Source organism: Bufo gargarizans, chromosome 2, assembly GCF_014858855.1.
Source record: "Bufo gargarizans isolate SCDJY-AF-19 chromosome 2, ASM1485885v1, whole genome shotgun sequence".
In the NCBI taxonomy this organism is placed as follows: domain Eukaryota; kingdom Metazoa; phylum Chordata; class Amphibia; order Anura; family Bufonidae; genus Bufo; species Bufo gargarizans.
Genome location: NC_058081.1, coordinates 398,359,441 through 398,383,450, shown reverse-complemented (window position 1 = coordinate 398,383,450; position 24,010 = coordinate 398,359,441). Strand labels below are relative to the sequence as shown.

At 42.0% G+C, this 24,010-nt stretch overlaps 1 protein-coding gene across 2 annotated transcripts in view; it reads right to left on the bottom strand.

The window, feature by feature from the left end:
- The window catches only part of NDFIP1 (Nedd4 family interacting protein 1), a 79,322-nt gene that overhangs the window by 15,650 nt on the left and 39,662 nt on the right, over positions 1-24,010 (bottom strand). For both annotated transcript variants that reach the window (XM_044280851.1, XM_044280850.1), the window contains exons 2-6: positions 12,328-12,415; positions 9,302-9,432; positions 5,329-5,416; positions 3,716-3,840; positions 801-867 (exon numbers count right to left, since the gene is read on the bottom strand). In XM_044280851.1, the coding sequence (XP_044136786.1) occupies positions 801-867; positions 3,716-3,840; positions 5,329-5,416; positions 9,302-9,432; positions 12,328-12,415 (499 nt within the window). The remainder of the gene's footprint in view (positions 1-800; positions 868-3,715; positions 3,841-5,328; positions 5,417-9,301; positions 9,433-12,327; positions 12,416-24,010) is intronic.

Below are 24,010 nucleotides of genomic sequence, written 5' to 3'. Positions count from 1 at the left end.
TTGGATTTTAAATTCTAAAACTACAAAAAGGGTTGCTCACTAATATAGCAATTTCCAAATAATTCAATACAATAAAATAAAATAAAACGTGGATGTCTCACAATGCACAATCACATTCATTTTGTGATTAAAAAGTGATGAGATATGAGTTTAAAATAAGTGTATGACTAAGTGCATTGTGAGACCGACCAATTTTATTTAGTTCACAGCTTATGTTGGCATTATTCTGACTAAAATTACTGCAGATTTGTGACCCCACTCCAAAAACAAGTGAGAAATGTGTGCATGGTCATGGGTGCTTTCGCACAGCCAACTGTCATAGTTTTACAATGTAGTTTTGACAGCAGGGCATCTGAAAAAGGAACAAGCTAAAAGAACTTGTTCCACCTCTAGCAGCAATGCAACTAAAAAGAGCATCGCAACACCATGGAAATTCACAGTAAATCCCACACAATTTTGCTGGGCTATAATAGGCTGCACTGCAAAAAGATGGTGTCATTCAGCAAGTGTGACAAAACCCTTAGACAAGTTTCACATCTGCAGCATGGATTCCAACAGGCTGTTTTGGCAGAGATCAACCAGCCCACCAGCCCCATTAACTATAATGGGATCTGGCAGAGTTCCACCCGGCAAATATGCAGACAATCGGTCAGACACAAACTGCTTCTCTTGTGCTGCCGTTTGTGTCTGGCCGCTTCCCGTCATTCTCTGCTGGAACTGGTGGCTGGACCACAGTGCCACAAATGTGAAAGTAGCCTTAGACTGATTTATTTTCTGCAAAACAAACATTACATACTTACCCAGTACCAGGAACACCCACCAGAGCCAGTACTGTCCATCAAAATATCCAGGAAAGTAAGTAGAAAACTGTGTAGGAAAATATAAACATAGCATGTAGCCATCATTTGACGCAAGGGATAACACACTTTCAATAGAAGATTTTCCTTATTAGCACATATGGATATATGTATACGCATACATTGTACTCATACTAAAGCACAGTAGGACGCCATGCAATTCTTGACTTCACCAGTAGAGGTCAGACCTGACCATTATATCAAGTCCATTACAAAGGAAAGCAGATTGCTGTAAACAGAAAGGCGTAGGGGGGAAAAAGTTTGTCTACAACAGCCAGCTTTCCACCATTTCAGGTGATTAACTAGAATGAGAAACAACCATTAAAGTTACCCTTAAGTTTGAGAACAAAAAGTCATATTAGCTGGGAACGAATAGAACACTTACCCAATGTCCTCCTTTTTTTTATCCTTTCAGTTGCAGATATCTCCCAATTCCTGGGCTCTATGTCTGTCATACAAGATGGAAGCGCTGCTGATGCTGGTAGCCCAAGCCACTTTCTGCTGGTTTAGCCTTGTTCTTGGATTGGGTAGCACTGCTCACATGAGTAGGGCTGGCCAATCAGAGGGCAGCAGGAAGTGTCGTAGGCAACTAAATGCACCGTAAGTTCCAGATAGTTCCACAAGCGGTGCAGCCATCTTGGAAGGCTGAAGAGGAGCCCTGAAATTGGTGGATAGGCAGCTGAAAAGATGAAGATGAGGACACCAGGAGAATGTTCTGTTCGACCCCAGTCTTCCATGAGTTGGATGGTCACTTTAAACAGAAAATCTTGCCATGTTGGATTTTTTGCAGTCTGTCAACAGGCAATCATTCAGTATTCACCCTGCTAAATCTGTTAACTTTGATCTGTAATGCTGGTGATGAAATCAGCCTAAAGTACAGGTTATACATCTGTCCGCTGACATATATAATGTTTATTCTTAGGCCTTGTATCTGTACATACAGATTTTGATAACAGTGTGGTAAACTAATGGCTTTTCTTCTAAAACTTGACTTTTACTTCATTGGTAATAAAATAATACCCCACAATGTATACAATAATTCATAGCGTATTATGCCACAACTGAAAAGCAGAGCCTTACTTTAGACGTGGTGAAGGATTATCCACGAAATTGCAGATGCAAAAACTTAGTTTTGGAGACCGAGGGATTGGATGCTTCAATAAACGAGAAGTGAGGTCCGGAGAGGGTGGAGAAAATCTTTCCCTGATGAATCCTTCAATCCACTACCCCTGCCTACAGGTGGAGTACACTCCCCGAAAAGGGCGACCCCACCCCTCGGTGGCTAAGCCCTCGCCGTCACCTACAGTGACCCTGCTATGGTTCATCAGGGGACCAAAATGAAATAATCCAAAAGGCATCATTGATGTAAACAGCATGGTAATGGCATCCTGATGTAATAAGGCGCACTCGTATGTTAGTGATGGGACCTTAAATAGCTCAAGTTTGGCGCTGGAAATCTCTGTGATAGCCATTTTTGTACTTTTCTATACTATAGATTTTTGTCAGTGATACAGTGTGGTAAAGTCAAAGGTGTCACTGTTTGGACCCGGGGGCCCAACCCTTTCAGCACTGGGAACAGCAGCCTAGGACTAGCCTCACCATTAGTATCCACCATGAATGGGGACACAGCACTCAAGAGACCACCCTCTTGCACGGCATAGATCCTCACACATAAGGGCTTGTGCATACAACCGTGCTCGGTCGTGGAAACACAGCCCGAGGGCCAGCCGCATCTCCGATGGCGACGACTCTAACCCAAACTCACCGCATCAAAGTGTTTTATGATCCAGCGAGTTCCCATCTGACTGTGGGTCTATTGTACTGTACTCACATGATGATGGGAGATGCGGCCAACACACGAGCCGTGTTTAAGGGTACTTTCACACTTGCGGCAGAGTGATCTGGCAAGCAGATCCGTCAAAACGTATGCAAAACTGATTGCATTTGTAAGACTGATCAGGATCCTGATCCGTCTTACAAATGCATTGAAATGCCGGATCTGTCTTTCCGGTGTCATCCGGAAAAACAGATCTGGCATTTATTTTTTTTTCCACATTTTTTCCGGTCTGCGCATGAAGGTATTTTGAATGCCGGATCCGGCACTAGTACATTCCTATGGAAAAAAATGCCGGCATTCAGGCAAGTGTTCAGTTTTTTGGGCTGGAGATAAAACCGTAGCATGCTGCGGTATTATCGCCATCCTGAACAGTCAAAAAGACTGAACTGAAGACATCCTGAATGGATTGCTCTCCATTCAAAATGCATAGGGATAAAACTGATCAGTTCTTTTCCAGTATAGAGCCCCTAGGACGGAACTCTATGCCGGAAAAGAAAAACGCTAGTGTGAAAGTACCCTTAGAGGACCAAGAATGGTTGTGTGCATGAGCCCTAAAGGTTGACTGCACAGACCACACAATGTTGGCTGACAGCAGCATAGACCACGTGCTACTGTAGTGGTTCTAACACTTTCTTTATGGAGCAAACACATGCTATTGAGATTATTGTGTCAGCCAATTACTTTATATGATTGAAATATTTATCCATCTAATGATGTGACTCAAGGGTTTATTATTTCCCCTTATTTGCATAGAGGAAATTATATCTACCATTCTCCAAATATCTGGATGACACCTGTGAGCTATGATTGGCTGAAAGTTAATTTAATGCCAATGTATTAACGTGTTAATTATCTTCTGGATGTGTCACCAAAACTGTCATCAGTAAAATCCAGAAGGCAGAAGAGCAGGGATGAATATTCTATGTAAACTTGTGACAACTATCAATGAGGTGCTGCATTTGTTAACGTGACTCCAGGTAACAGTCCTTTGGCTTTAGCCATCGGATGAGAAAATACTTACTCGGACAATTAAGATCCATTTAATCAAGGAGAGGCCAAATCCAGAAATGGCCCCATACCTTCCTGCTGCTGAAGTTGTAAGACAGAATGAGAGGAAGAATCCAATCCAGTTAAACAGGAACGCCACTGTTAAAGAGAAACGCACACTTGTTACATTAGGTTTTATGATAAGCAATGTTATTACCTTGTTTGCTTAAAGGGGGTGTACAGGGTTAAGGAGCTGCTTTTTTATTTCAGAAAAATTAGCACACCTGTCCATGGGCTGTGTCCTATTGTAGTTCAACCCATTCACTAGAAAGCAGCTGAACTACAATACCAGACACTGCCAATGGCGGGTGTGGCACTGATTCTGGGGGAAACCCTCATCCTTGTTAATTCCCAAAACCCCTTTAAATATTAGTAATTAAAGGGACTATCCAACAAACGTCATTTATCACCTCTATACATTTGGACTCCCAGTGATCCCAAGAATGGGGGTTTCAAAGTCCTCTGTCTGAATGGAGCAGTAGTGAGCATGCCAGTCCACCACTAAATTTATTTCTATGGGGCTGACATGTCACCTACATCAGTCCCATAGAAGTGAAGGGAGCAGTGGACCAACATGCCCACTACCATTCCACTCAGGCAGGGCACTCTGGGACCCCATTCTCTAGGAACACAAATCGGAAGCCTGGATGAGTCATATCAGTCTCACTATAATGGGGTCCATGGGGGTTACCATTAGGCTACCTGCACACATTGCAGATTAAATGTGATTTTTCTGTGTGGATTCTCGTACAGAAAAAACGCAGCGTAATACAGTACCAGCAAAGTATGAGATTAGACAAATGTTATGTAAACTACGCTTTTTTGTTTCATGCAGAAATTGACCTGCCATGTGGATTTTGAAGTCTGCAGCATGTGAATTGTGATTGCGATTTTAGGTGCGGATTTCACCCCTTTTAATGGAAGGGGAAGATCAGTGGAAAAACAGCATCAAATTTGCACCAAAAATGGTAGGAAACACATGATGTTTTGGTGCATAAACCTACACCAGTTTGCAGGTAGCCATCACAGGCTGCAGTACTGTGCCCAGTCTTTAGAAGACAAGAGCAGATCAGCACTACATTCTTATTAGTATTAGATAACCCCAATGGAGACAGACACTAATGCAGCGCTCATTGCCCAAATAGAGAACAAATTGCTCAGCACTCACCATCTGTATTATTTTTTTCCTCCATATTCACATCAGTCCATTAAAAAACACTTTGCAGCAGTCAAACATTAGTGGCTTCCTCCCCAGAGATCTAGCCCAGCAGCCATTTCACATCACAACTGACGCTTCAATCCGGGGCCTCCTGGATGCAGAATCGCCTGAATTAAGTGTTGCATGTGATGTGAAACAGCAGTCGTGCTGGATCTCTGGGATGCAAGTCTGCTAATGTCTGGCTGCTGCAAAGTCACAGTCCCTGAATAGGTGATAAATGTCAGATGGCTTGGGGTATAATCACTGGGACCCCCAGCAAGAACGGGGTCCCCGAGTGCCGTCTGAATGGAGCTGTAGAGAGTCAGTCCATTCAGAGAGGGGACTCGGGGACAGGAAGAAGGTGGTTACATTTTAATTAATATACTTACTAAAAAACGTGAGCATAAATATTCCATCGTTTCCTATCCTGAGCTGGTCTGCATCATCAAAATCATCCCTTGCCACAAAATCGTCATCCTGCCACATATAAAAAGTTATGTATTAGAACAAAATGGGGATCCAATGGAGATGTCAACACCAGTTTATGATAATGGCACATGTGGCATCATTTATCGGGTGCACTAGACATGCCATTCATATTCATCCTCCTCACCACTCCTCGTGGCTTTTACAGGCTAGGGCAGCGCTAAAGCCCACCCATCAGTGCCGGTGATGTCACCAGCCCCATGGAGAGCACGGTTCGTCACTGGAACGCCAGAAAAATGCCTTTGCCCTGCGCGATTTAGCGTCAGGAGACTCAGGGGCGCTGCCTGGGTGAAAATGGAGGTATGTCTGGGTTCAGCTCTGAACCCGGACAACCCCCTTTAATACGGATGACCTATCCTCACGACAAGTTATCAATATCAGATATCAGTCATCAATATCAGAGCCATCCCTTCATACAGCTGATTGGCAGGGTGCCTTGTGTTGGACCCCTGCCGATCGTATATTGATCACCTGTCCTGAGGATATTTCATTATTAAAAGCCCAGAGAACCCCTTTAACCACTCTCCTTTTGAACTGCCCATAACAAGCGCCAATCAAAGATATGGAAATTTTTCTGCACTCCCTATTACTTTTGTTCAGTGATCATGAGGGGGTGAAGGAGCGACTATTAATGCAATCTATCATAATCTGCTCCTCAAGCAGCAAGCGATTTTGCTGGCACAAACTATGTGAGCAGCCGAAAAATTCCAATAAGATCATTAGGGCAGGTTTTTAAACAAAATGTGCTGAAATTCTGGCAAACATAGCATACCCCACATTTGTTAAGGTTTTTTTTTTTTTTAGATACTTTTTCCGGGGGTTTGGCTTATCAAAAATTGCCGTGACTTTACAAGATGCAACAAAATTATGCCAAATGGTAACTCAACACGTTAACTATTTAGACAATTTGTTTAGGGGGGGGGTTTGGCCAGGACAGCTAAACTTAATTCTTGCAGCTTGCACACTATATTATTTGCCACGGAGCACATAGGGGAATTTACCACATCATTTCTAGGACTTTTGTGCACACAATGTTGGTGCACATTATTTCTACCCAAAAATGTGAAACTTTTTGCACTTTTACACCAAACTTGCCACATTTCTGAAAAGGGCTTAGTGTGAGGGAGAGTGGCCTTCTGTGACCCAGCAAATTTAGTGTAATTTGATGTGTTTGCCTCTGAATAAATTAGGCGCATCTCACTACAGCGCAAAGTAGCTAAAGACTGATATATAAAACGCCAATCTTGATAAAGTTGTGCAGTTTCTAGCTCCATTCCCCAGTTTAGCCTGGGATTATGCTATTATAAGAAAGGCTTTCTTCCTTGCTATTATCTAGTAACCATACAACCTCTTTATTGTCTGAGAAAGCTGATGTATACCACTTGTCATCTAAGGGTCCATTCACACGACTGCAAAATGGGTCCGCAATTTTGCGGACCCATTCATTTTCAATGGGGCTGGAATGTGCTGTCCACATCCGCACTTCCGGATCCGCAAAAAAAAAAAAAAAAAAACATGTCCTATTTTTGTCTGCAATTGCGGACAAGAAAAGGCATTTTCTATGAGAGTGCATGCGATGTGCGGAACGCACATTGTTGGTGTCCGTGTTTTGCGAATCCGCAAAACACATGCGGACATGTGAATGGACCCTTAGAGTAAAATGACAATCTTTACAACTTTTACTAACGAATATAGTACTATGTCCTTATATAGGGTTACTAAACCAACACTGCTGCAGGCTAAAAGACACTGAATTCTCTACAGCTACACATAAAAAGCTCTACAGAACTAGCAGGCATTATGCCATGTGTAAAAAAAGGACTTGTCATACCTCCAGTGATAGAGGAAAGAAATCATCAAAAGTATCCAGTCTTTCTCTGAGCTGAGGGAGCGCAGAAGATTTCAAGGGAAAAAGAGTGCAACAAATGTTCAACATGCAATGGAGGCTGCATCACTACTGGAGTATAGGTGCTCTCTATAGGGGAATCCACAGGGGAGGCGTGGATGATCTGGGCATTTAAGGGTTTCAAGAACAAAGTGCTACTGAGGGTGTCCTTTTGTTTAAATCTGATACAAAATCCTGAAGCCGGACAAACACATGAGATATAACAGTTGGCCAAAAAGGCATGTATTTTTGAGTGGGTTATGGAAGAACAACTGGATTGGGGATCATGTTGAAATTCAACATGCCAAATTTTCTATATTTCTATTAGGCCTCCTCACTGCTATGTACTCTGACTGTACAGAGAGGGCATATAATTAAACATTGACGTTAATGCCTATTTTTGCCCTACCCAAAAGAATATAGACTGATTTTAAAGCCAATTTGCGTATATTTACTAATGTGAATGCATCTAGACCTGCTTGTAAATGTCACAAAATTTGCTGCAATTTGGCGATTAAAGCTTTAGAAGCATTTACTGAACCGAAATTGACAAGGGGGGCATAAATGGCCATAAAGGGGCATGGCTTTGTGGGAAAGGGACATTGCCCAAATAAAATTCTGTTACAAAGTAAACTAACCAATCATTGGTATAAAGTTGCCAAAAGTGTCTGTCCCTAGACCACATTTATCATCCAGCCTGAGCTCCTGTGATAAATCTGGTGGATATCTAGACAGCCTGTCTAGGATTAGTATATCTTCCATGTTAGTATTGTTTTAAAGGGGTTATCCCATGAGTAATATAATCAAAATCATATAGTACATGACAATCTCTTTCTAGCAAACCTTGAATCAGTCCTGTACCTCACATGGATCCAGAGATTGCTCTGCTAGATTTATATCAAATGGACAGCTTAAGAGGAGTGTCTTTTGTATTGCAGCTCAGGGGGTGTGTCCATGCTCTGCCTATCACAGCTCAGGATGCAGTTGAAGGGTCAAACTGAGCATGTGCGGCCTTCTCAGTGAGCAGGTCAAAGAAAGAAAAAAGAAGAAACGGCAGGTCGTGCAATACAGATACCTTTTATTGAATAAGGCTACTTTCACACTAGTGTTTTTACTGGATCCGGCAGGGATCAGTAAAATCGCTTCCGTTGCTGATAATACAACCGTCTGCATCCGTAATAAACTGATCTGGTTGTATTGTCTTTATCATAGCCAAGACGGATCAGTCATGAACTCCATTGAAAGTCAATGGGGGACAGATCTGTTTTCTATTGTATCAGAGTTAAACGACTCAGTCCCCATTGACTTGAATTGTGGGTCATGATGGATCCGTCTTGCTCCGCATCCTATGACCGAAAGAAAACTGCAGCTTGCTACGGTTTGCTCTCCAAAATGAGAACGCAACCAAACGGAAAGGAATGCATTCTGCAGCACTCCGTTCTGTTCAGTTAAGTTTTGTCCCACTTGACAATGAATGGGGACAAAATGGAAGCGTTTTTCTCCGGTACTTAGATCCTATGACGGATCTTAATACCAGAAAATAGAAACAATAGTGTGAAAGTAGCCTAACTCAGTGTCTATGCTAAAATTTTAATTACATGCAATAACAAAAGTATTCAGATCCAGGTTCTGGTTTGAAAACTGTAGACTATTATTGGTAGGACAACCCCTTTAAGTAAATTTCCAATTTTAAGTACCTTCAGTTCAACATGTGGAGCACATGGAAAATCTGTTCCTGTTCTCTTGGCTTCGCTGGCAAAAAAAAGACCAAGGGCTGATCCCCTCTGCACGAACCATGTTGTGCAGGGAGGAGCCTCCTGGAACCTGTGGTGCTACTGGGCTATATCAATGACAAATTCACGCCGCATTTTGCTGATTCAACCAAAGCAGCAAATATCTGATAGGAGTATTGTATTGTATAACGATTCCAGATATTCAGAATTCTAGAAACTATGAGCCAGTACAAGAAAGGATTAGAACATGAGACTTACTCTTCCAGTAACCAGGGGTATTGTGGCTTCTGCCTTAGTCCTCTCTGCTTCATCATAACTAGGGAGCGATGTTGCCACATTGTATGATGGTGGTTTGGGAAATCCAGGCTCATCTTTGTAGTCAAAAAATGCTGTGATAAAATAAAAGGAAACAATTTCTTTTAATAAACACAATATTAGTACATTCATGCCAATAGATAAAAGCCATTTTAAAGTATGTCATGCAGTCAAATAAAAGGTGTCATTAATGTGAAGTGCCACCACTACAGTAAGTAATAAGAGCTGAAAATTGAATACAACACTCCAATTTTCACCAATGGTAAATTAAAAGAGGACTTTGCAGGCAGCATGTTATAGAGCTAAAGAAACTGAGCAAATTGATATATAGTTTTGTGAGAAAATATTCAGTGATTAATAGCATTTTCTGTGTAAGGTGCATTCAAATTTCCATAAGTGTTAAAGCACCCTAGGTGTGTGTACATAGATAGCTGTTAGTCACTGATAGTTGTACACAGGAAAGGTGTTATCAGTGATTAACAGCATTCTCTGTGTAAGTGTGTATACATAGATAGCTATCAGTCACTGATAGTTGTACACGGGGGAGGTGTTATCAGCGATTGATAGTATTCTCTGTGTAAGTGTGTATACATAGATAGCTGTCAGTTACTGATAGTTGTACACAAGGGAGGTTTTATCAGTGATTGATAGTATTCTCTGTGTAAGTGTGTATACATGGATAGCTGTCAGTCACTGATACTTGTACACAGGGGAGGTGTTATCAGTGATTTATAGCATTCTCTGTGTAAGTGTGTATACATAGATAGCTGTCAGTCATTGATAGTTGTACACAAGGGAGGTGTTATCAGTGATTGATAGCATTCTCTGTGTAAGTGTGTATACATAGATAGCTGTCAGTCATTGATAGTTGTACACAAGGGAAGTGTTATCAGTGATTGATAGTATTCTCTGTGTAAGTGTGATTACATAGATAGCTGTCAGTCACTGATAGTTGTACACAGGGGAGGTGTTATCAGTTATTGATATTTTCTGTGTAAGTGTGTATACATAGATAGCGGTCGGTCATTGATAGTTGTACACAGGGGAGGTGTTATCAGTGATTTATAGCATTCTCTGTGTAAGTGTGTATATATAGCTGTTAGGCACTGATAGTTGTACACAGGGGAGGTGTTATCAGTTATTGATATTTTCTGTGTAAGTGTGTATACATAGATAGCTGTCAGTCACTGATCGTCGTACACGGGGGAGGTGTTATCACTGATTGATAGCATACACTGTGTAAGTGTGTACACAGATAGCAGTCAGTCACTAATAGTTGTTCACAGGGAGGTGTTATCAGTGATTGGTCACAAGTTTTGCGATTGGCCTTATGTGTACTCCTCATTAGAGACCACTGCATTAAGGTTGCTGGATCCCCGCCCCCTAACTATTTCTAAATGGAAAGTCATTATTAACTCTGTTATACCTTTTGAGCAAATTACATTTAAACATAGGAAATGCCCCTCAAAATGCCAAAAGGTTTGGGGTGCAGGGTGTGATTAGCCCCTTACTCTATACTAACCACATGCCTTCAGTTCTATCAGGTCCTCGCTCCTTCAGTCTCTTCATACTTAAAAGGGAATGTGTTACCAATTTTTTTTTCTGCCAGTTAAAACCAGACAGCAACACATATCCTTTTTTGAAATTTGTTTTTAATTTATGATTATAGATTTAATTTTATTCTATTTTTCCGAAAATGATTATGGGGGCGGCCATCTTGTCCGAGATGTTCTTTACAGCATTTAGAATGTATTTGAAGAATTGCTTTACGGCAGCCCCATGGGCCATAGATACAATGATCAGGAGGGGACCTTACTGACTTGTGAGATTCACCTATTGTGAATGGTGAATCATGTGTTATCTGTACACAGAGATGCTATCAGTCATTGTAAACATGCCTGTGATGAGGAGATAACTGTGGTAAAGTGATCTGTATGGGCCAACAAGTAGTGCCTATTAATAGGCTTAGTGGACAGTTCGAAAACTGCAGGATTTTTTTTTTTTTTTGTCTATATAGATACTGACGTGGACAATGAAAAATGAGCACCAAAAATTATTTGCAAAATGTTCATAAAAACATGATTTAAACAATATGTAATTTTCTGATTCCCTTTAAGACTCCAATACAATATGTCTCTTCGTGACCATTGACTATTCAAATCTACTACTGGAGACACAACGGTCTTTTGGTTATCACTGCAATTTGTGTGCTTAATGTATTACTCAGTTTCTTCCTATGTCGCTTACGTTTGTTATGTGGCTCACATTTTCTACTGTCATTGTGGTTAATGTGCGATTTTGCATATCATAAAATACCTTTTATTGATTCTGTCATGTATGTCATGACATTGCTGACAGAATTGTCTGTACCATTTTTACCTGTTCAATACAATGAGTTTTAAAAATGACAAGTTTTACTGACTTTTCCCATAAAACTACACCCCAATCTGCTCAGCTCCTCCTGCTCTATAACATGCTGCCCGCAGATTGCTCGGCATTAGTGACAGGTTCCCTTTAGGTGTAGCACTCCGTGTCAATGCAGAGTTATTGAGCATGGTTTCTCGTTTTTCCTTTAATATGTCTAGGGAAGTACGTCATAGGATTGAATTCTGTATAAAGCATAGGTCAGGGTCTTCAACCAGTTCTGCCTTCCTATTGGAATACAGATTGACGCCAGCAGAATAGCTGATCCGACCTAGCGTTCTGCTCGGAATTTTACAACCCTTATTTTAATAACCGGTTAATAAATCCACAGTTGTGAAAAATTCTATTAGGTCCGGATACCATTATTTGCTTTCTGGGGCAGCAAGATGAAATCACAATGATTACACTTTTTGTACTAATGCTTGTGTCTCCTGGTCTGTATGCTGTGTAAGGGCTTTAAAGGCGATCCCCTTTCTTTTCTTTTTTTAATCTCTTTAGACATTTTGATGGCCAGTAATTACTATGACATTTTTTATTTTATTCACCTGCATTCTCTCCAGCAATGCTGCTGTATGGAGGTGGAGCATCGGGTGTTGCCTGAGGGTTTTCTACAGGGTCTTCTTCATTCTGTAACTGCAATTAAAGACATCAGTGAGCATAAAGCATTCACAGCTAATTTCAATAGGCAGCCATCTTGCCTGAAGTTCTGCACCCGGACATAATGAGAATAAGACAGTTCTCTGGGAGTTTTCGAGGGCTGTCAATGACAAGTAGCATTGTGAACACTCAATTTCTAAGCCCAGAATAAGATATTGAAATCAATTACATGTTATATATCAGCTTGGCATTGTTGCCCACAAACAGAGCAGCTTGTTGAATGAGACAGGTTTGCTTAACCCCTTCCCACTCATGCCAAATGAATTAAATGGGCCACAGTTTCTATGCCAGAAGCCATGTTCCTGAGCACAGCGCTCCTATTAAGCAATGCATTTCGGAATGTGGAAGCGCTGCTTCTGCATTCAGGTGGTTGCTACAGAAACCTGCGATGTCAATAGCAATATCTCTGGGATGCCCTGAGCAGAGGGGGCGTAGGGGACAGAAGATCATTTGTTCCTCTGCTAACCTGTGCCTCCATAAGAAAATAAAGACTAAGTCAAATCTGCAAAAAATAAACTAAATAAAATTAGAAAAAAATAAAAACAAATGCCCTTTGCCCCTCAAATAATACATGCCTCACTGTCCCCACCAGACATGCTGTATGACACACACACTTTCTGAATGGTGATTAGTTGCTCAGGTACTATTAGGCCTCATTCAAATGACAGGGAAAAATGACCCGGCAGAATTGAGCTCCTATAGACCAATTTCTTTATTAAATACCGATGTTAAGCTACTATCAAAAATTTTGGCTAGGAGGCTCTCGCGGGTTATTTCCACTATTATTCATCCAGATCAAAATGGTTTTATGCCAAGAAGGGGCACCCATCATAACTTGCATAGGTTATTTATGAATATTCAGTCCCCGGGGAGTGGCGCCCGCTCCATCCTGTCGTTGGATGCTACTAAAGCCTTCGACAGGGTGGAGTGGACCTTTCTCTGGGAGGTGATGAAAAAAATGGGCTTTGGCCCAAGATTCTTGGCGATGGTACAGCTCCTATATAACTCCCCAGTCGCTAGGATAAGGATCAATGATATGATTACAGAGAGCTTTATATTAGGAAGAGGCACCCGTCAGGGTTGTCCTCTTTCCCCTCTGTTATTTAATATTTACATTGAACCCCTAGCGGCTAGTATTAGGCTGGATCCGAGGGTGGCCGGTTTTGGTACAATGGGGAATCAGGATCGAGTATCATTATATGCAGACGATATCTTGATTTTTATGCATCAGACAGATACGACTCTTCCTCGCATAATGGACCTGGTTGGTCTCTTTTCCGGTCCTTCCGGTCTCGAGATCAACTGGGATAAGACCGTTCTCCTCCCCATAGATGAACTGCGGGGCGAACGGTACAACCAGCTAACGATCTCAGATTCAATAAAGTACCTGGGTATAACAGTTTCTGCCAAACCACAGGAATATCTTCAACTCAATCTGCTCCCTCTGTTGATAAAGCTGAGGGTTAAAATAAAGATTTGGCAAAAAATTCTGTCGGCGAGAGCCGACAGAATTTCATTAATAAAAATGGTGGTGCTGCCCCAGGTTCTATACATCTTGCGCAACTCGCCTGTATGGATTGTAGATAAGTACTTTAGATTGATAGAGCGGATGCTTAATGACTTAATATGGGGGAGGAAGCGTGTGAGACTGAAGGTACTCTATTTTTCTATGCCCTATAATCGGGGAGGTCTTAACCTCCCCTACTTTAGGGGGTACTTTGTGGCCTCCCAACTCTGCTTGTTTAATGAATGGGAAAATAGCCAGTTCTGCAGCAGGGTGGTGAAAGACTCAGGCTTTGCAGATTTCTTTGCAGTACTTGAGTCTGACTATTTACTAAATGCAGTGAGTGGGTATACACTCTTCTGCAGAATGGCTATAAAGTCTTGGCGAATTATAAGGAACTGGTGTGGAGTTGGGGCATCACTTATTTGTACTCCATTGTGGCACAATCCAAAGCTTTTGAATTTAAATGACCTGAGTTGCAGCCAGTATTGGAGGACCAAGAATATTCAGTACCTGCATCAAGTGGTCAGTGGTGGACACATCTTGTCCCTTGCGGATTTAAAGCAAGGGGCAAATTTAGGTGAGGTGGCTTGGTATGCATATTTTCAATTAAGGTCAGCACTTTCTAGCACTGTGAATCGCTATCTTTTTATTATAGAAACTCCAGAATTTTTACACGATTTAATTTCCAAGAAAATAGTCACGAGAATTAAAGTATCTCACTGTTATAGACACTTAATGAAGAAGTTTTTTTCTGACGTTCTTTCACCAGGACAGAGAGCCTGGTCATCCTCGCTCTCAGCGACGGGCTCTCCGAACTGGGAGAATATAGGGGAAAGCTTAACATTGGTCTCGCACAATTTTAATCACATTGTGGTACAATTCAATATTTTGCACAAAATATATGTGACACCTATATGGTTATATAGGAGAGGACTTAGTACCTCCTCTGGCTGCCCACGCTGTGGTGAACCCGAGGCAGATCATCTACATCTGTTCTGGGATTGCCCAATGGTGAGCAGGTACTGGAGATCGGTTCAAACCAACCTGGCTCGTAAACTCAACATTGTGGTTCCCTTCACTCCCAGGATATGGGTTCTGGGAGATTTATCGGAGGTTAATTATCAACCCGCAAATGGTCGATTGTTGATTAAGGTGATGTTTCTGGCCAGGCTTCTCATTTCTAGAGCATGGTTTTGCCCCTCCGCTCCAGATTGTAATAACTGGTTGGGTCTGGTTGAGAAGGTGAAAAGTTACGAGAAGATCTTGCATAAACAACGAGGCTCCTACTTAAAGTGGGATAAATTGTGGAAAGACTGGGATATGATCAACTAATTTAAATATATATATATCTTTTTTTTTTTTTTTTTTTTCTCTGCAAGGTGGGGGGAGGGGGGGGGGGTATGGTAGGGGATTTGCTGGGGGAAGATCCAATTTGTCCGGCTTTTTGTTTGTATGCAATGTATTAATGCAGAATGTGAAGCTATAATGGAGCATCTTTTGAAATGCCGGGGGCTGGCAGGACTTACCGGCATTGGATATTGGTTAATTCTTGATTAATCTAAATTATGGACTAATATTCTGGTGAGGGTTCGGGGCTCAGGACCTTGGGGGGTCTGGGCATCGGGTGTGACCCGGGATGCGGCTTTTTCTCTTGGACGTGAGTTTCTACCACGGGCAGTGAGCTGACTCGGGTGTGGTTTGGGTCCCGTCATTTGTCCCTTCTTAATGAACTGGAGTTTATGCTGGGCACGGTTCTCTTAATGAGACAGTGCTGGCTGGTTACGTTTTTTTCTTGTCTTCTCAAGTGCTGGAGATTGTTGAGTGACACTTTGATTGTGTCCTCTCTTCACGAGATACCGCGGTGAACCCATGCGAGTCATGCTTAAACAGGCTATTATCATTTAATCCAACTTTATGGGGATGAGGCAGGAAATCCTGGGAGTGGGTTTTATACCACTGGGATAGAAGACTGCTGGACCCCCTTTTGTTCTTCTCCGGTTCTATGGAAGGGTGCGATTAAAGATCGCTATGAGCCTGCCCCAGATGGGATAGGTGTGCATCAGAGGACTCGCCCCACGGGTCTTGGTCCTGTCCGTGGCGCTTGCTTACGTCTGAGAGAGGCCGTGGCAGGTGCGTGTTCGCTGCTTGGCGGGCCCCCCGGGCCTCGGGCCTATGCTCCCTCCCAGTATAGAGATAATTATAATAAATAAGATGTCTCCTTCTATCTGTAATTCTAAACCCTTCAATGCCGGGTGGGTCCTGCTTCCCCCTCAGGCAGAGAGACCTCTATCTGAGTTTGGTCAATATCTATTTAATTATGGGTATTTGCATGAAATCATATTTAACTATGCTTTATGGACTAGAACTGACGGACACTTGGATCTTATTGCATTGTAAATGGTATATTGTCATGTATCTTTTTGTATGATAACTAAAAAAAATAAAATAAAAGTTTATATAAAAAAAAAAATGACAGGGAAAAATGTTTAGAACTATTGCAGTCTATGGTTTTTTCTTTAATGTCCAGTGAATAGCGGCTATCAAAAAAAAGAGGACGCGTCCTATCTGTGTTGTTTCACGGCCAGGCGGATCCCATTGAAAGCAACGGGACTGGTTTTAAGGCTGTTTAGACAGAAGTGCAACTGTCTAACAACTGTTTAACAGATACACTAGGGAAAAACGGCCTTTCGGGGTTAAATAAAATAAAAAACGAACTCACCTTATCTACTTGCACGCATACGACTAGGGATGAACAAAGTCTATCCGCATAAAACTTTGTTTGGCTGCGATGAGCCGAAGTTATGTCTTCACAAAGTCTCGTGAGACTTCGCACAAAAACATCATAAATTTGTACGTACTATAAAAAAAACAATTTCCTGAACTCAGGTTTATAATAAGAGGGCATTATGTGGGATGGGGGGTCGTCCTTAATATATACTGTGGGCACTGCAGGAGTTGGAATTAAAAAACAAAAACAAAAAAGAACTTTAAAACTGATGCAAAAAGGCCATGAAAAACTGACCGTGTATGTTGTGAATGTACCCTTTATATGCAGAAAGAAGCTAAGAGAGGGAGATACATTATAAACTGAAATAGGGTTTTTTGTTTTCAGTGACAAGTCGGATATCAGTATGCAAAAGAGAATTAGGCTACTTTCACACTAACGTTTTTCTTTTCCGGCATAGAGTTCCGTCACAGGGGCTCTATACCGGAAAAGAACTGATCAGGCATATCCCCATGCATTCTGAATGGAGAGTAATACATTCAGCATGCATCAGGGTGTCTTCAGTTCAGTCATTTTGACTGATCAGGCAAAAGAGAAAACCGCAGCATGCTACGGTTTTATCTCCGGCGGAAAAAAAAAAGAAGAAGACTTGCCCGAATGCCGGATCTGGCATTTTTTTTCATGCATGCGCAGACCTTTAAAAATGAGAAAAAAAATTAATACCGGATCCGTTTTGCCTGATGACACCGGAAAAACGGATCCGGCATTGCAATGCATTTTTCTGACTGATCAGGCATTTTTCAGACTGATCAGGATCCTGATCAGTCAGAAAAAATGACATGCGTTTGCAACGGAACTGCCTGCCGGAATCAAACAATGCAAGTGCGAAAGTAGCCTTAGATAAATCATTTTTGGAGTAAAGATTTGTTGATAAAAATTGCCTTCATTTTTGTCAACTCTGGATAACTTCCTAGCAGGGCATCATCATGCAGAAAACTTTAGACCGAATTCAAGGGCCTTTTGACATGGGCCAAGAATTGGGTACTCATTGGGAATGAACATTACTATGACCACATATTCCTGATAATTGACCCCTGAATGTATAGGTGCTGCTGATCACCCCACAAACCATCCATCAAACACTCAATGATCATTATTGTTCACGCTGCACCAAACTGTATCTTCATTTGTCAGCAGCACATCACTCGGTGTAAATAATGGATCTGTATAGGGACAAGTGATAAGGATGATCGCGGTACATGTAACGGCAGCTCAGATTAGAGGGCAATGATCGGGAATGAACATCCTCATGTAGGAGCACCCTAGAATAATGCACATGTATGTAGAAGGCCCCTTTCACACGAGCGTGACAGATTAGGTCCAGGTGCGTTCAGTGAAACTCGCACCATTTTGCAAGCAAGTTCAGTCAGTTTTGTCTGCGATTGCATTCAGTTGTTTTCCACACGGGTGCAATGCGTTTTTCACGTGTGTAATAAAAAACTGAAGGTTTACAAACATCATCTCTTAGCAACCATTAGTGAAAAACGCATCGCGTTCCGCACTTACTTCAGGATGAACTGCGTTTTTCACTGAAGTCTCATTCAATTCTATAGGGCCAGGGCTACGTGAAAAACGCAGAATATAGAACATGCTGCGTTTTTCATGCAATGCACAAGTGATGTGTGAAAAACAACACTCATGTACACATACCCATTGAAATGAATGGGTCAGGATTCAGTGCGGGTGCAATGCGTTCACGTCACGCATTGCACCTGTGCGGAAAACTCGCTTGTGTGAAAAGGGCCTAAGGCTCCATTCACATCTGCCCTAGATGCTTTAGCGTATATTCCACTCAATTTACAGGTAAAGCAGAACTGCATGCAGAGCTATTAGTCCCATTAATATGACCTCGGCAGAACCCAGTGGACCCCAATAACTATAAATAGGGCCCATTGTACAGTGAGCACCAATGATTGTGGATGTGCTATATACGGAATATATAGTAGAAAATGAGAACACATGAATACCGCCAAAAGGATATCATATATAAGGCTACTTTCAAACTTGCGCCGTTTTCCGGTATTGACATCTGGCAGAGAATCTCAAAACCAGGAAAAAAGTTTCCGTTTAGTCCTCATGCATCTGAATGGAAAGAGATCCAGTCAGGACACATCAGGATGTCTTCCGTTCCGGCAGCATTCCGTTTTGTGACCGGACATAAAGATGGAAAAACGGATCGGTCACTGAGAACAATGTAAGTCAAAGGTGACGGATCTGTCACCCATTGACTTTCAATGTATTTATTGACTGATCTGTTTCTGTTTTATCTGTAAAGAATAAATCAAGACAACTGGATTTACTGTAGATTTCTTGAAAACATTTCACTCGTAATTCCAACGAGCTTTCTCAATTCTGAGTGACTGTTTCTGTTTTGTTTCATTTCAGTATTGAGAATCTTTGCCGGTTCACATTACCGGAAAACAACAATGCAAGTGTGAAACAGGCCTAAATTGACTTAAAGGATAACTGTCACACTTAGACCCCAATTTCAATTTTCACATATGTAGTTACTATTAACATGATATTCCAGAATCAGTTACTATTAGACTGACTTACCCCATATTTAATAAGATTCAGCCCTTAGCAACCAGTCTGCATAAAACTGCAATTTCCCTATTCAGTTAAGATGGCCGCCACTGCCCTCACCCTGAGGCTAATCCTGTCTGCCCTCACTAGCCAGTAACAATAGCCCCCCAAAAGTGTCAGTAACCAGAGCCACCCCCCCCCCCTAAAGGGTTAATCTCCTGCAGCATAAAGGGGTCCTATTACCACATGTTGCTTTCATTTATACACTGAGCAGACAGCAGATCTCCCTTCCCTGGTCTGCGCTGCTTCCACTCTGCATTCTCCAGCTCTGCTGAGTGAGGGAGCGTCTGCCAAGCGCAGGGACAGGGAGAAGTGCACACAGCCCAGGCACTGTTATCAGCTGCTGGAGAGGACCTGGCTTTAATCATTTACCTTCAGTCCCTGGCTGTCAGTAATGTGACCTTGCACACAGCCTGCTTCTGCGTCCTTCAACACATAGACGGACCATGCCTAGCAACCCAATTTTAAGCACAGGTAAAAGTAGGCAGTACAGGGAACAAAAATGTGGAATTAAGGGTTAATTGAATACACAGTGAAAAGTTGAAATAGGGCCACCAAGGAGATATTAATCACCACAATCCAATACTTCCCCCCCCCCCCCCCCCCCCCAAAAAAAATATGGCCGTTATACTTTAAAATCACATTATTTTCTTACAATTCTACTGAGTTTTCTAACATGATGCTTTTCCACAACCGGTTCTCTTTAAAAGTGGCAGCAGCATTTGCACTTTAACCCATTCCTCCCTGCAGAGCTGTGGCATCTTATATATTATTCAGTAATCTGAGAATTTCATCTGAGAGCACTTAGCTGGTAACACAACAGAAGCCGTACATCAAGAACCTGTTTCATCATCCCTTACATTATCTAATCTGAGGCATTTCCACCAAATACGTTAATGTTAGTCAGATGAGGCAGCATAACATGGAGGAAAACCATGCGGAAGCAGCATTGCAAAAGAGATCTTGGAAAAATAATGGGCATCATTGATAAAAAGAAAATGAAGCTACAAAATGGCAGAAGAATCAGGATATATGTGGCGCAACCCAAAAGCAGCACTTTCCATGAAAGGGTATGGATAAGGTTCTGCTCCTCATTTATATGCAAAGACACAGCTAGAAATGCACAAAGTCAAGTGGGGGCCATAAAGGGTGTCGAGCAGCACAGTGGAATCATGAACAGGTTAATTCACTTCCGCAGCAGCGGCAAGAAACATGAATATATGTACACGTACAAGAAGAATTTCTGCGCTTTTCTATATGGAGGTCATCAATATCTGATCGGTGGAGGTCTGGCTCTGCCACCCCCGCAGCTTACTAAGCACAACGTCATCCATTGTATAGCAGCTGTGCTTTTTATAACCTAGCCCCATTCACTCACCAGAGCGCCACAGCCTCCTCAAACTGCAGGGGTGTCAGGAGCCAGACACCCTACAGATAGGGCATCAATGTTAAACACCCAGAAAAAACATTTAATATCATAAATGTCTGATTAGTAGAAACCGACGCTTGGCACTCTTCTGTAGGCAGTGCCCCATTATGCTGGCTCAATGATTTCCACATGGCCATCGAAACATGGGATTGGGCCATTTACAAAAATGTGTACACCACTTTTTGGCATTAAAAAAAAGTCTCTCTTAAGATCCAGTTTTGCAACTTTTTAAACGTCAATGTCAAAATATTTTGTCACATGAGCATCTTTACATCATCCTAGCCACTTCGGAGTAAGGAGGGAATAGCAGGGGCATGACGGGGACCAGGCCTGGCCAACAAATTCACTAAGGGTACTTTCACACTAGCGTTATTCTTTTCCGGTATCGAGTTAAGTCCTAGGGGCTCTATACAGGAAAAAAAACCTACTCAGTTTTAACCTAATGCATTCTGAACGGAGAGCAATCCATTCAGTATGCATCAGGATGTCTTCAGTTCAGCATGCTGCCGTATTTTCTCCGTCCAAAATTCCGGAATGCCAAGTCCTGCAATATTTTCCATTGAAATGCATCAATGCCGAATCCGGCACCAAGTGTTCTGGAAATGGATCCGGTGCATGCGCAGACCTTTAAAGATGTAAAAAAAAAAAATACTGAATACGTTTTTCCGGATGACACCAGAGACACGGATCCGGTGTTTCATCCGCATCCGGCTCCATCTACAAATGCTATCTGTTTGCACATGGATTTCCGGATCTGGCAGGCAGTTCCGGCGATGGAACTGCCTGCCGGATCTTCACAACGCAAGAAACCTGGAAACAGGTGTAAATGTTCCCAAAAAAAAAAATCTCCAGTCAGGGGCTGGAGTAGTTTTTACACTAGGCGTACGGGCTGCCGAAGGTGCACACCTCGGCATAAATGAGGCGAATCCTTCGACAGCACAAATGGGAAGCAAAGACCGGAGTAAAATGCCGGCCTTTGTAAACGGCCCTCATACACTTTACCTGCTTAAAAGGTATGAAATGTACCATATTATTTAGACATCATGCACATGAACGTATGTGTTTTCCAGTCCACAAACAGCGGATCCACATAACACGAACACCAGCCACCATTTTATTTCTTTCAGTAGAAATGTCCTATGCTTGTCTGCAAAACAAATAAGTATAGGACATACTCTATGAGGCATGGACACACAGATGCTGACAACACACCACCGTCTGCATTTTTTGCTGCCCCATTGAAATTAATGGGCCCACATTCGATCCACAAAAAATGTAGATCAGATGAGGAACAAAAATACAGTCATGTGCATGAGGTCTTAATAAGCAACTTCCCTATACATAGATTCCTGCAAGCTGTGACATAACTTTGCCCCACGCCTGCCAGGCCTCGCATCTACAGTGAGGTGCTAATCATCTCACTGGAAAGGTGTCATATCGGATATTTGTAGAAAAGTGAAGTATGTGTGAACCCCACACTAGGTAGATGTAACAGTGTTCCCTTTGTATACAGATATACTGTATATATAACTGGACGTGTTGTTGCTGCCTAACGGAGACAGAAAACATGTAACATATTGTAAGGCGCTATCCGGAATAAATTCTACCTACTCTTCACCAGGGCATACACCATTGAGGAGATGTTGTTAGATTAGCCAAATATCTAACGTGTACTGGGGCGTCCTGACTTCATTGATGGCAGATTCCGAGGGAAAGAAGGATTGGGCAGTTGGATTTCAACATGCCCAAACCTTTTGTTCTTGGTAAGCTACTGCCATAGCTGTCTGGCTGCTTTTTATTTATTTCCTTTTCTCCAGTGAGGAAACATGCATGCTCGGCCAAGCCAAACAGGCAAGCCACACCATGACTGCAGTGTGAACAGTACCTAATATCATCAACAATAAAATGATCACTTAAAGGGGATGTTTTAGGAAGAAACTAGACAACACAAGGGATCTGCCTGCAATAAAGAAGTGATCATTACTTATACTTGCCATTATATATAGATTTACTATATGTAAAGCCTGGCGAGACAAAAGAGGAAAGCAGAAGCCAGTGATTGGTTGCAGCAGTAACATGTTGTCGACATGACTTGACAGCTGCAGCCGGATAAACAGAACCCGCCGGGAAGAACCGAAGTGGGTCTGCCAGGTTGATCACTTCTTTATTGCAGGTGAATCCTTTGTGTTGTCCAGGTTCCTCCAAAAAGCGGACAAATCCTTTTAACACTGGTGAAAATGAATTTCTACATGAAAATCCTCACTGGTGTGTGTAGCTCACCACTGAGTCGTAACATGCAAATGCTACAAAAGGACCTACAACCAAACACTTGTGTGTGTAACATAGTAACATTGTATATAAGGCTGAAAAAAGACATCTGTCCATCCAGTTCGGCCTGTTATCCTGCAAGTTGATCGAGAGAAGGCAAAAAATAAATAAAAAGTGAGGTAGAAGCCAATTTTCCTCCCTTAAGGGGAAAAAAAATCCTTCCCGACTCCAATCAGGCAATCAGAATAAATTCCTGGATCAACCATCTCTCTCTAGTAGCTATAGCCTGTAATATTATTACGCTCCAGAAATACACCCAGGCCCTCTTGAATTCCTTTATTGTACTCACCATCACCACCTCCTCAGGCAGAGAGTTCCATAGTCTCACTGCTCTTACCGTAAAGAATCCTTTTCTATGTTTGTGTACAAATCACAGTCACAGTCTTGGGAATAAATAGATGACGGGATAGATCTCTGTACGGACCCCTGATATATTTATACATAGTAATTACATCTCCCCTCAGTAGTCTTCTTTCTAAAGTGAATAACCCCAATGTTGATAATCTTTCAGAGTACTGTATCTCTCCCCCCCCCCCCCCCCCCATTCCCAGTTATTACTTTATAGAGCCAAAAAGAACGCCTCAATGAACAAACTATTAGTCAGGGCAAGGGATAAGAAACCATACAAACCTATAATGTTGTTAAAGAACAAACAACAAAAGAATGCCCAAAATATTCCAAAAATATAATTTATTTAATTGTAATAAATATATCATGATTTATAAAATATTAGAACTACCCAAAAAATGAAGAACCAGCAGGAAACTGGATCCCGCAATCCACCGGCCTATGCCGCTGCTACCCACCAAAAGATGGAGGACATGTCAAGTATGCCGATGGTGTATATTAGGGTGATTCCACATAAAGTAGCACTAATGATGCTGCTATTGTGAAGTAAAAGCATATGGTCATCACCCTGGTACATTAACCACTAGG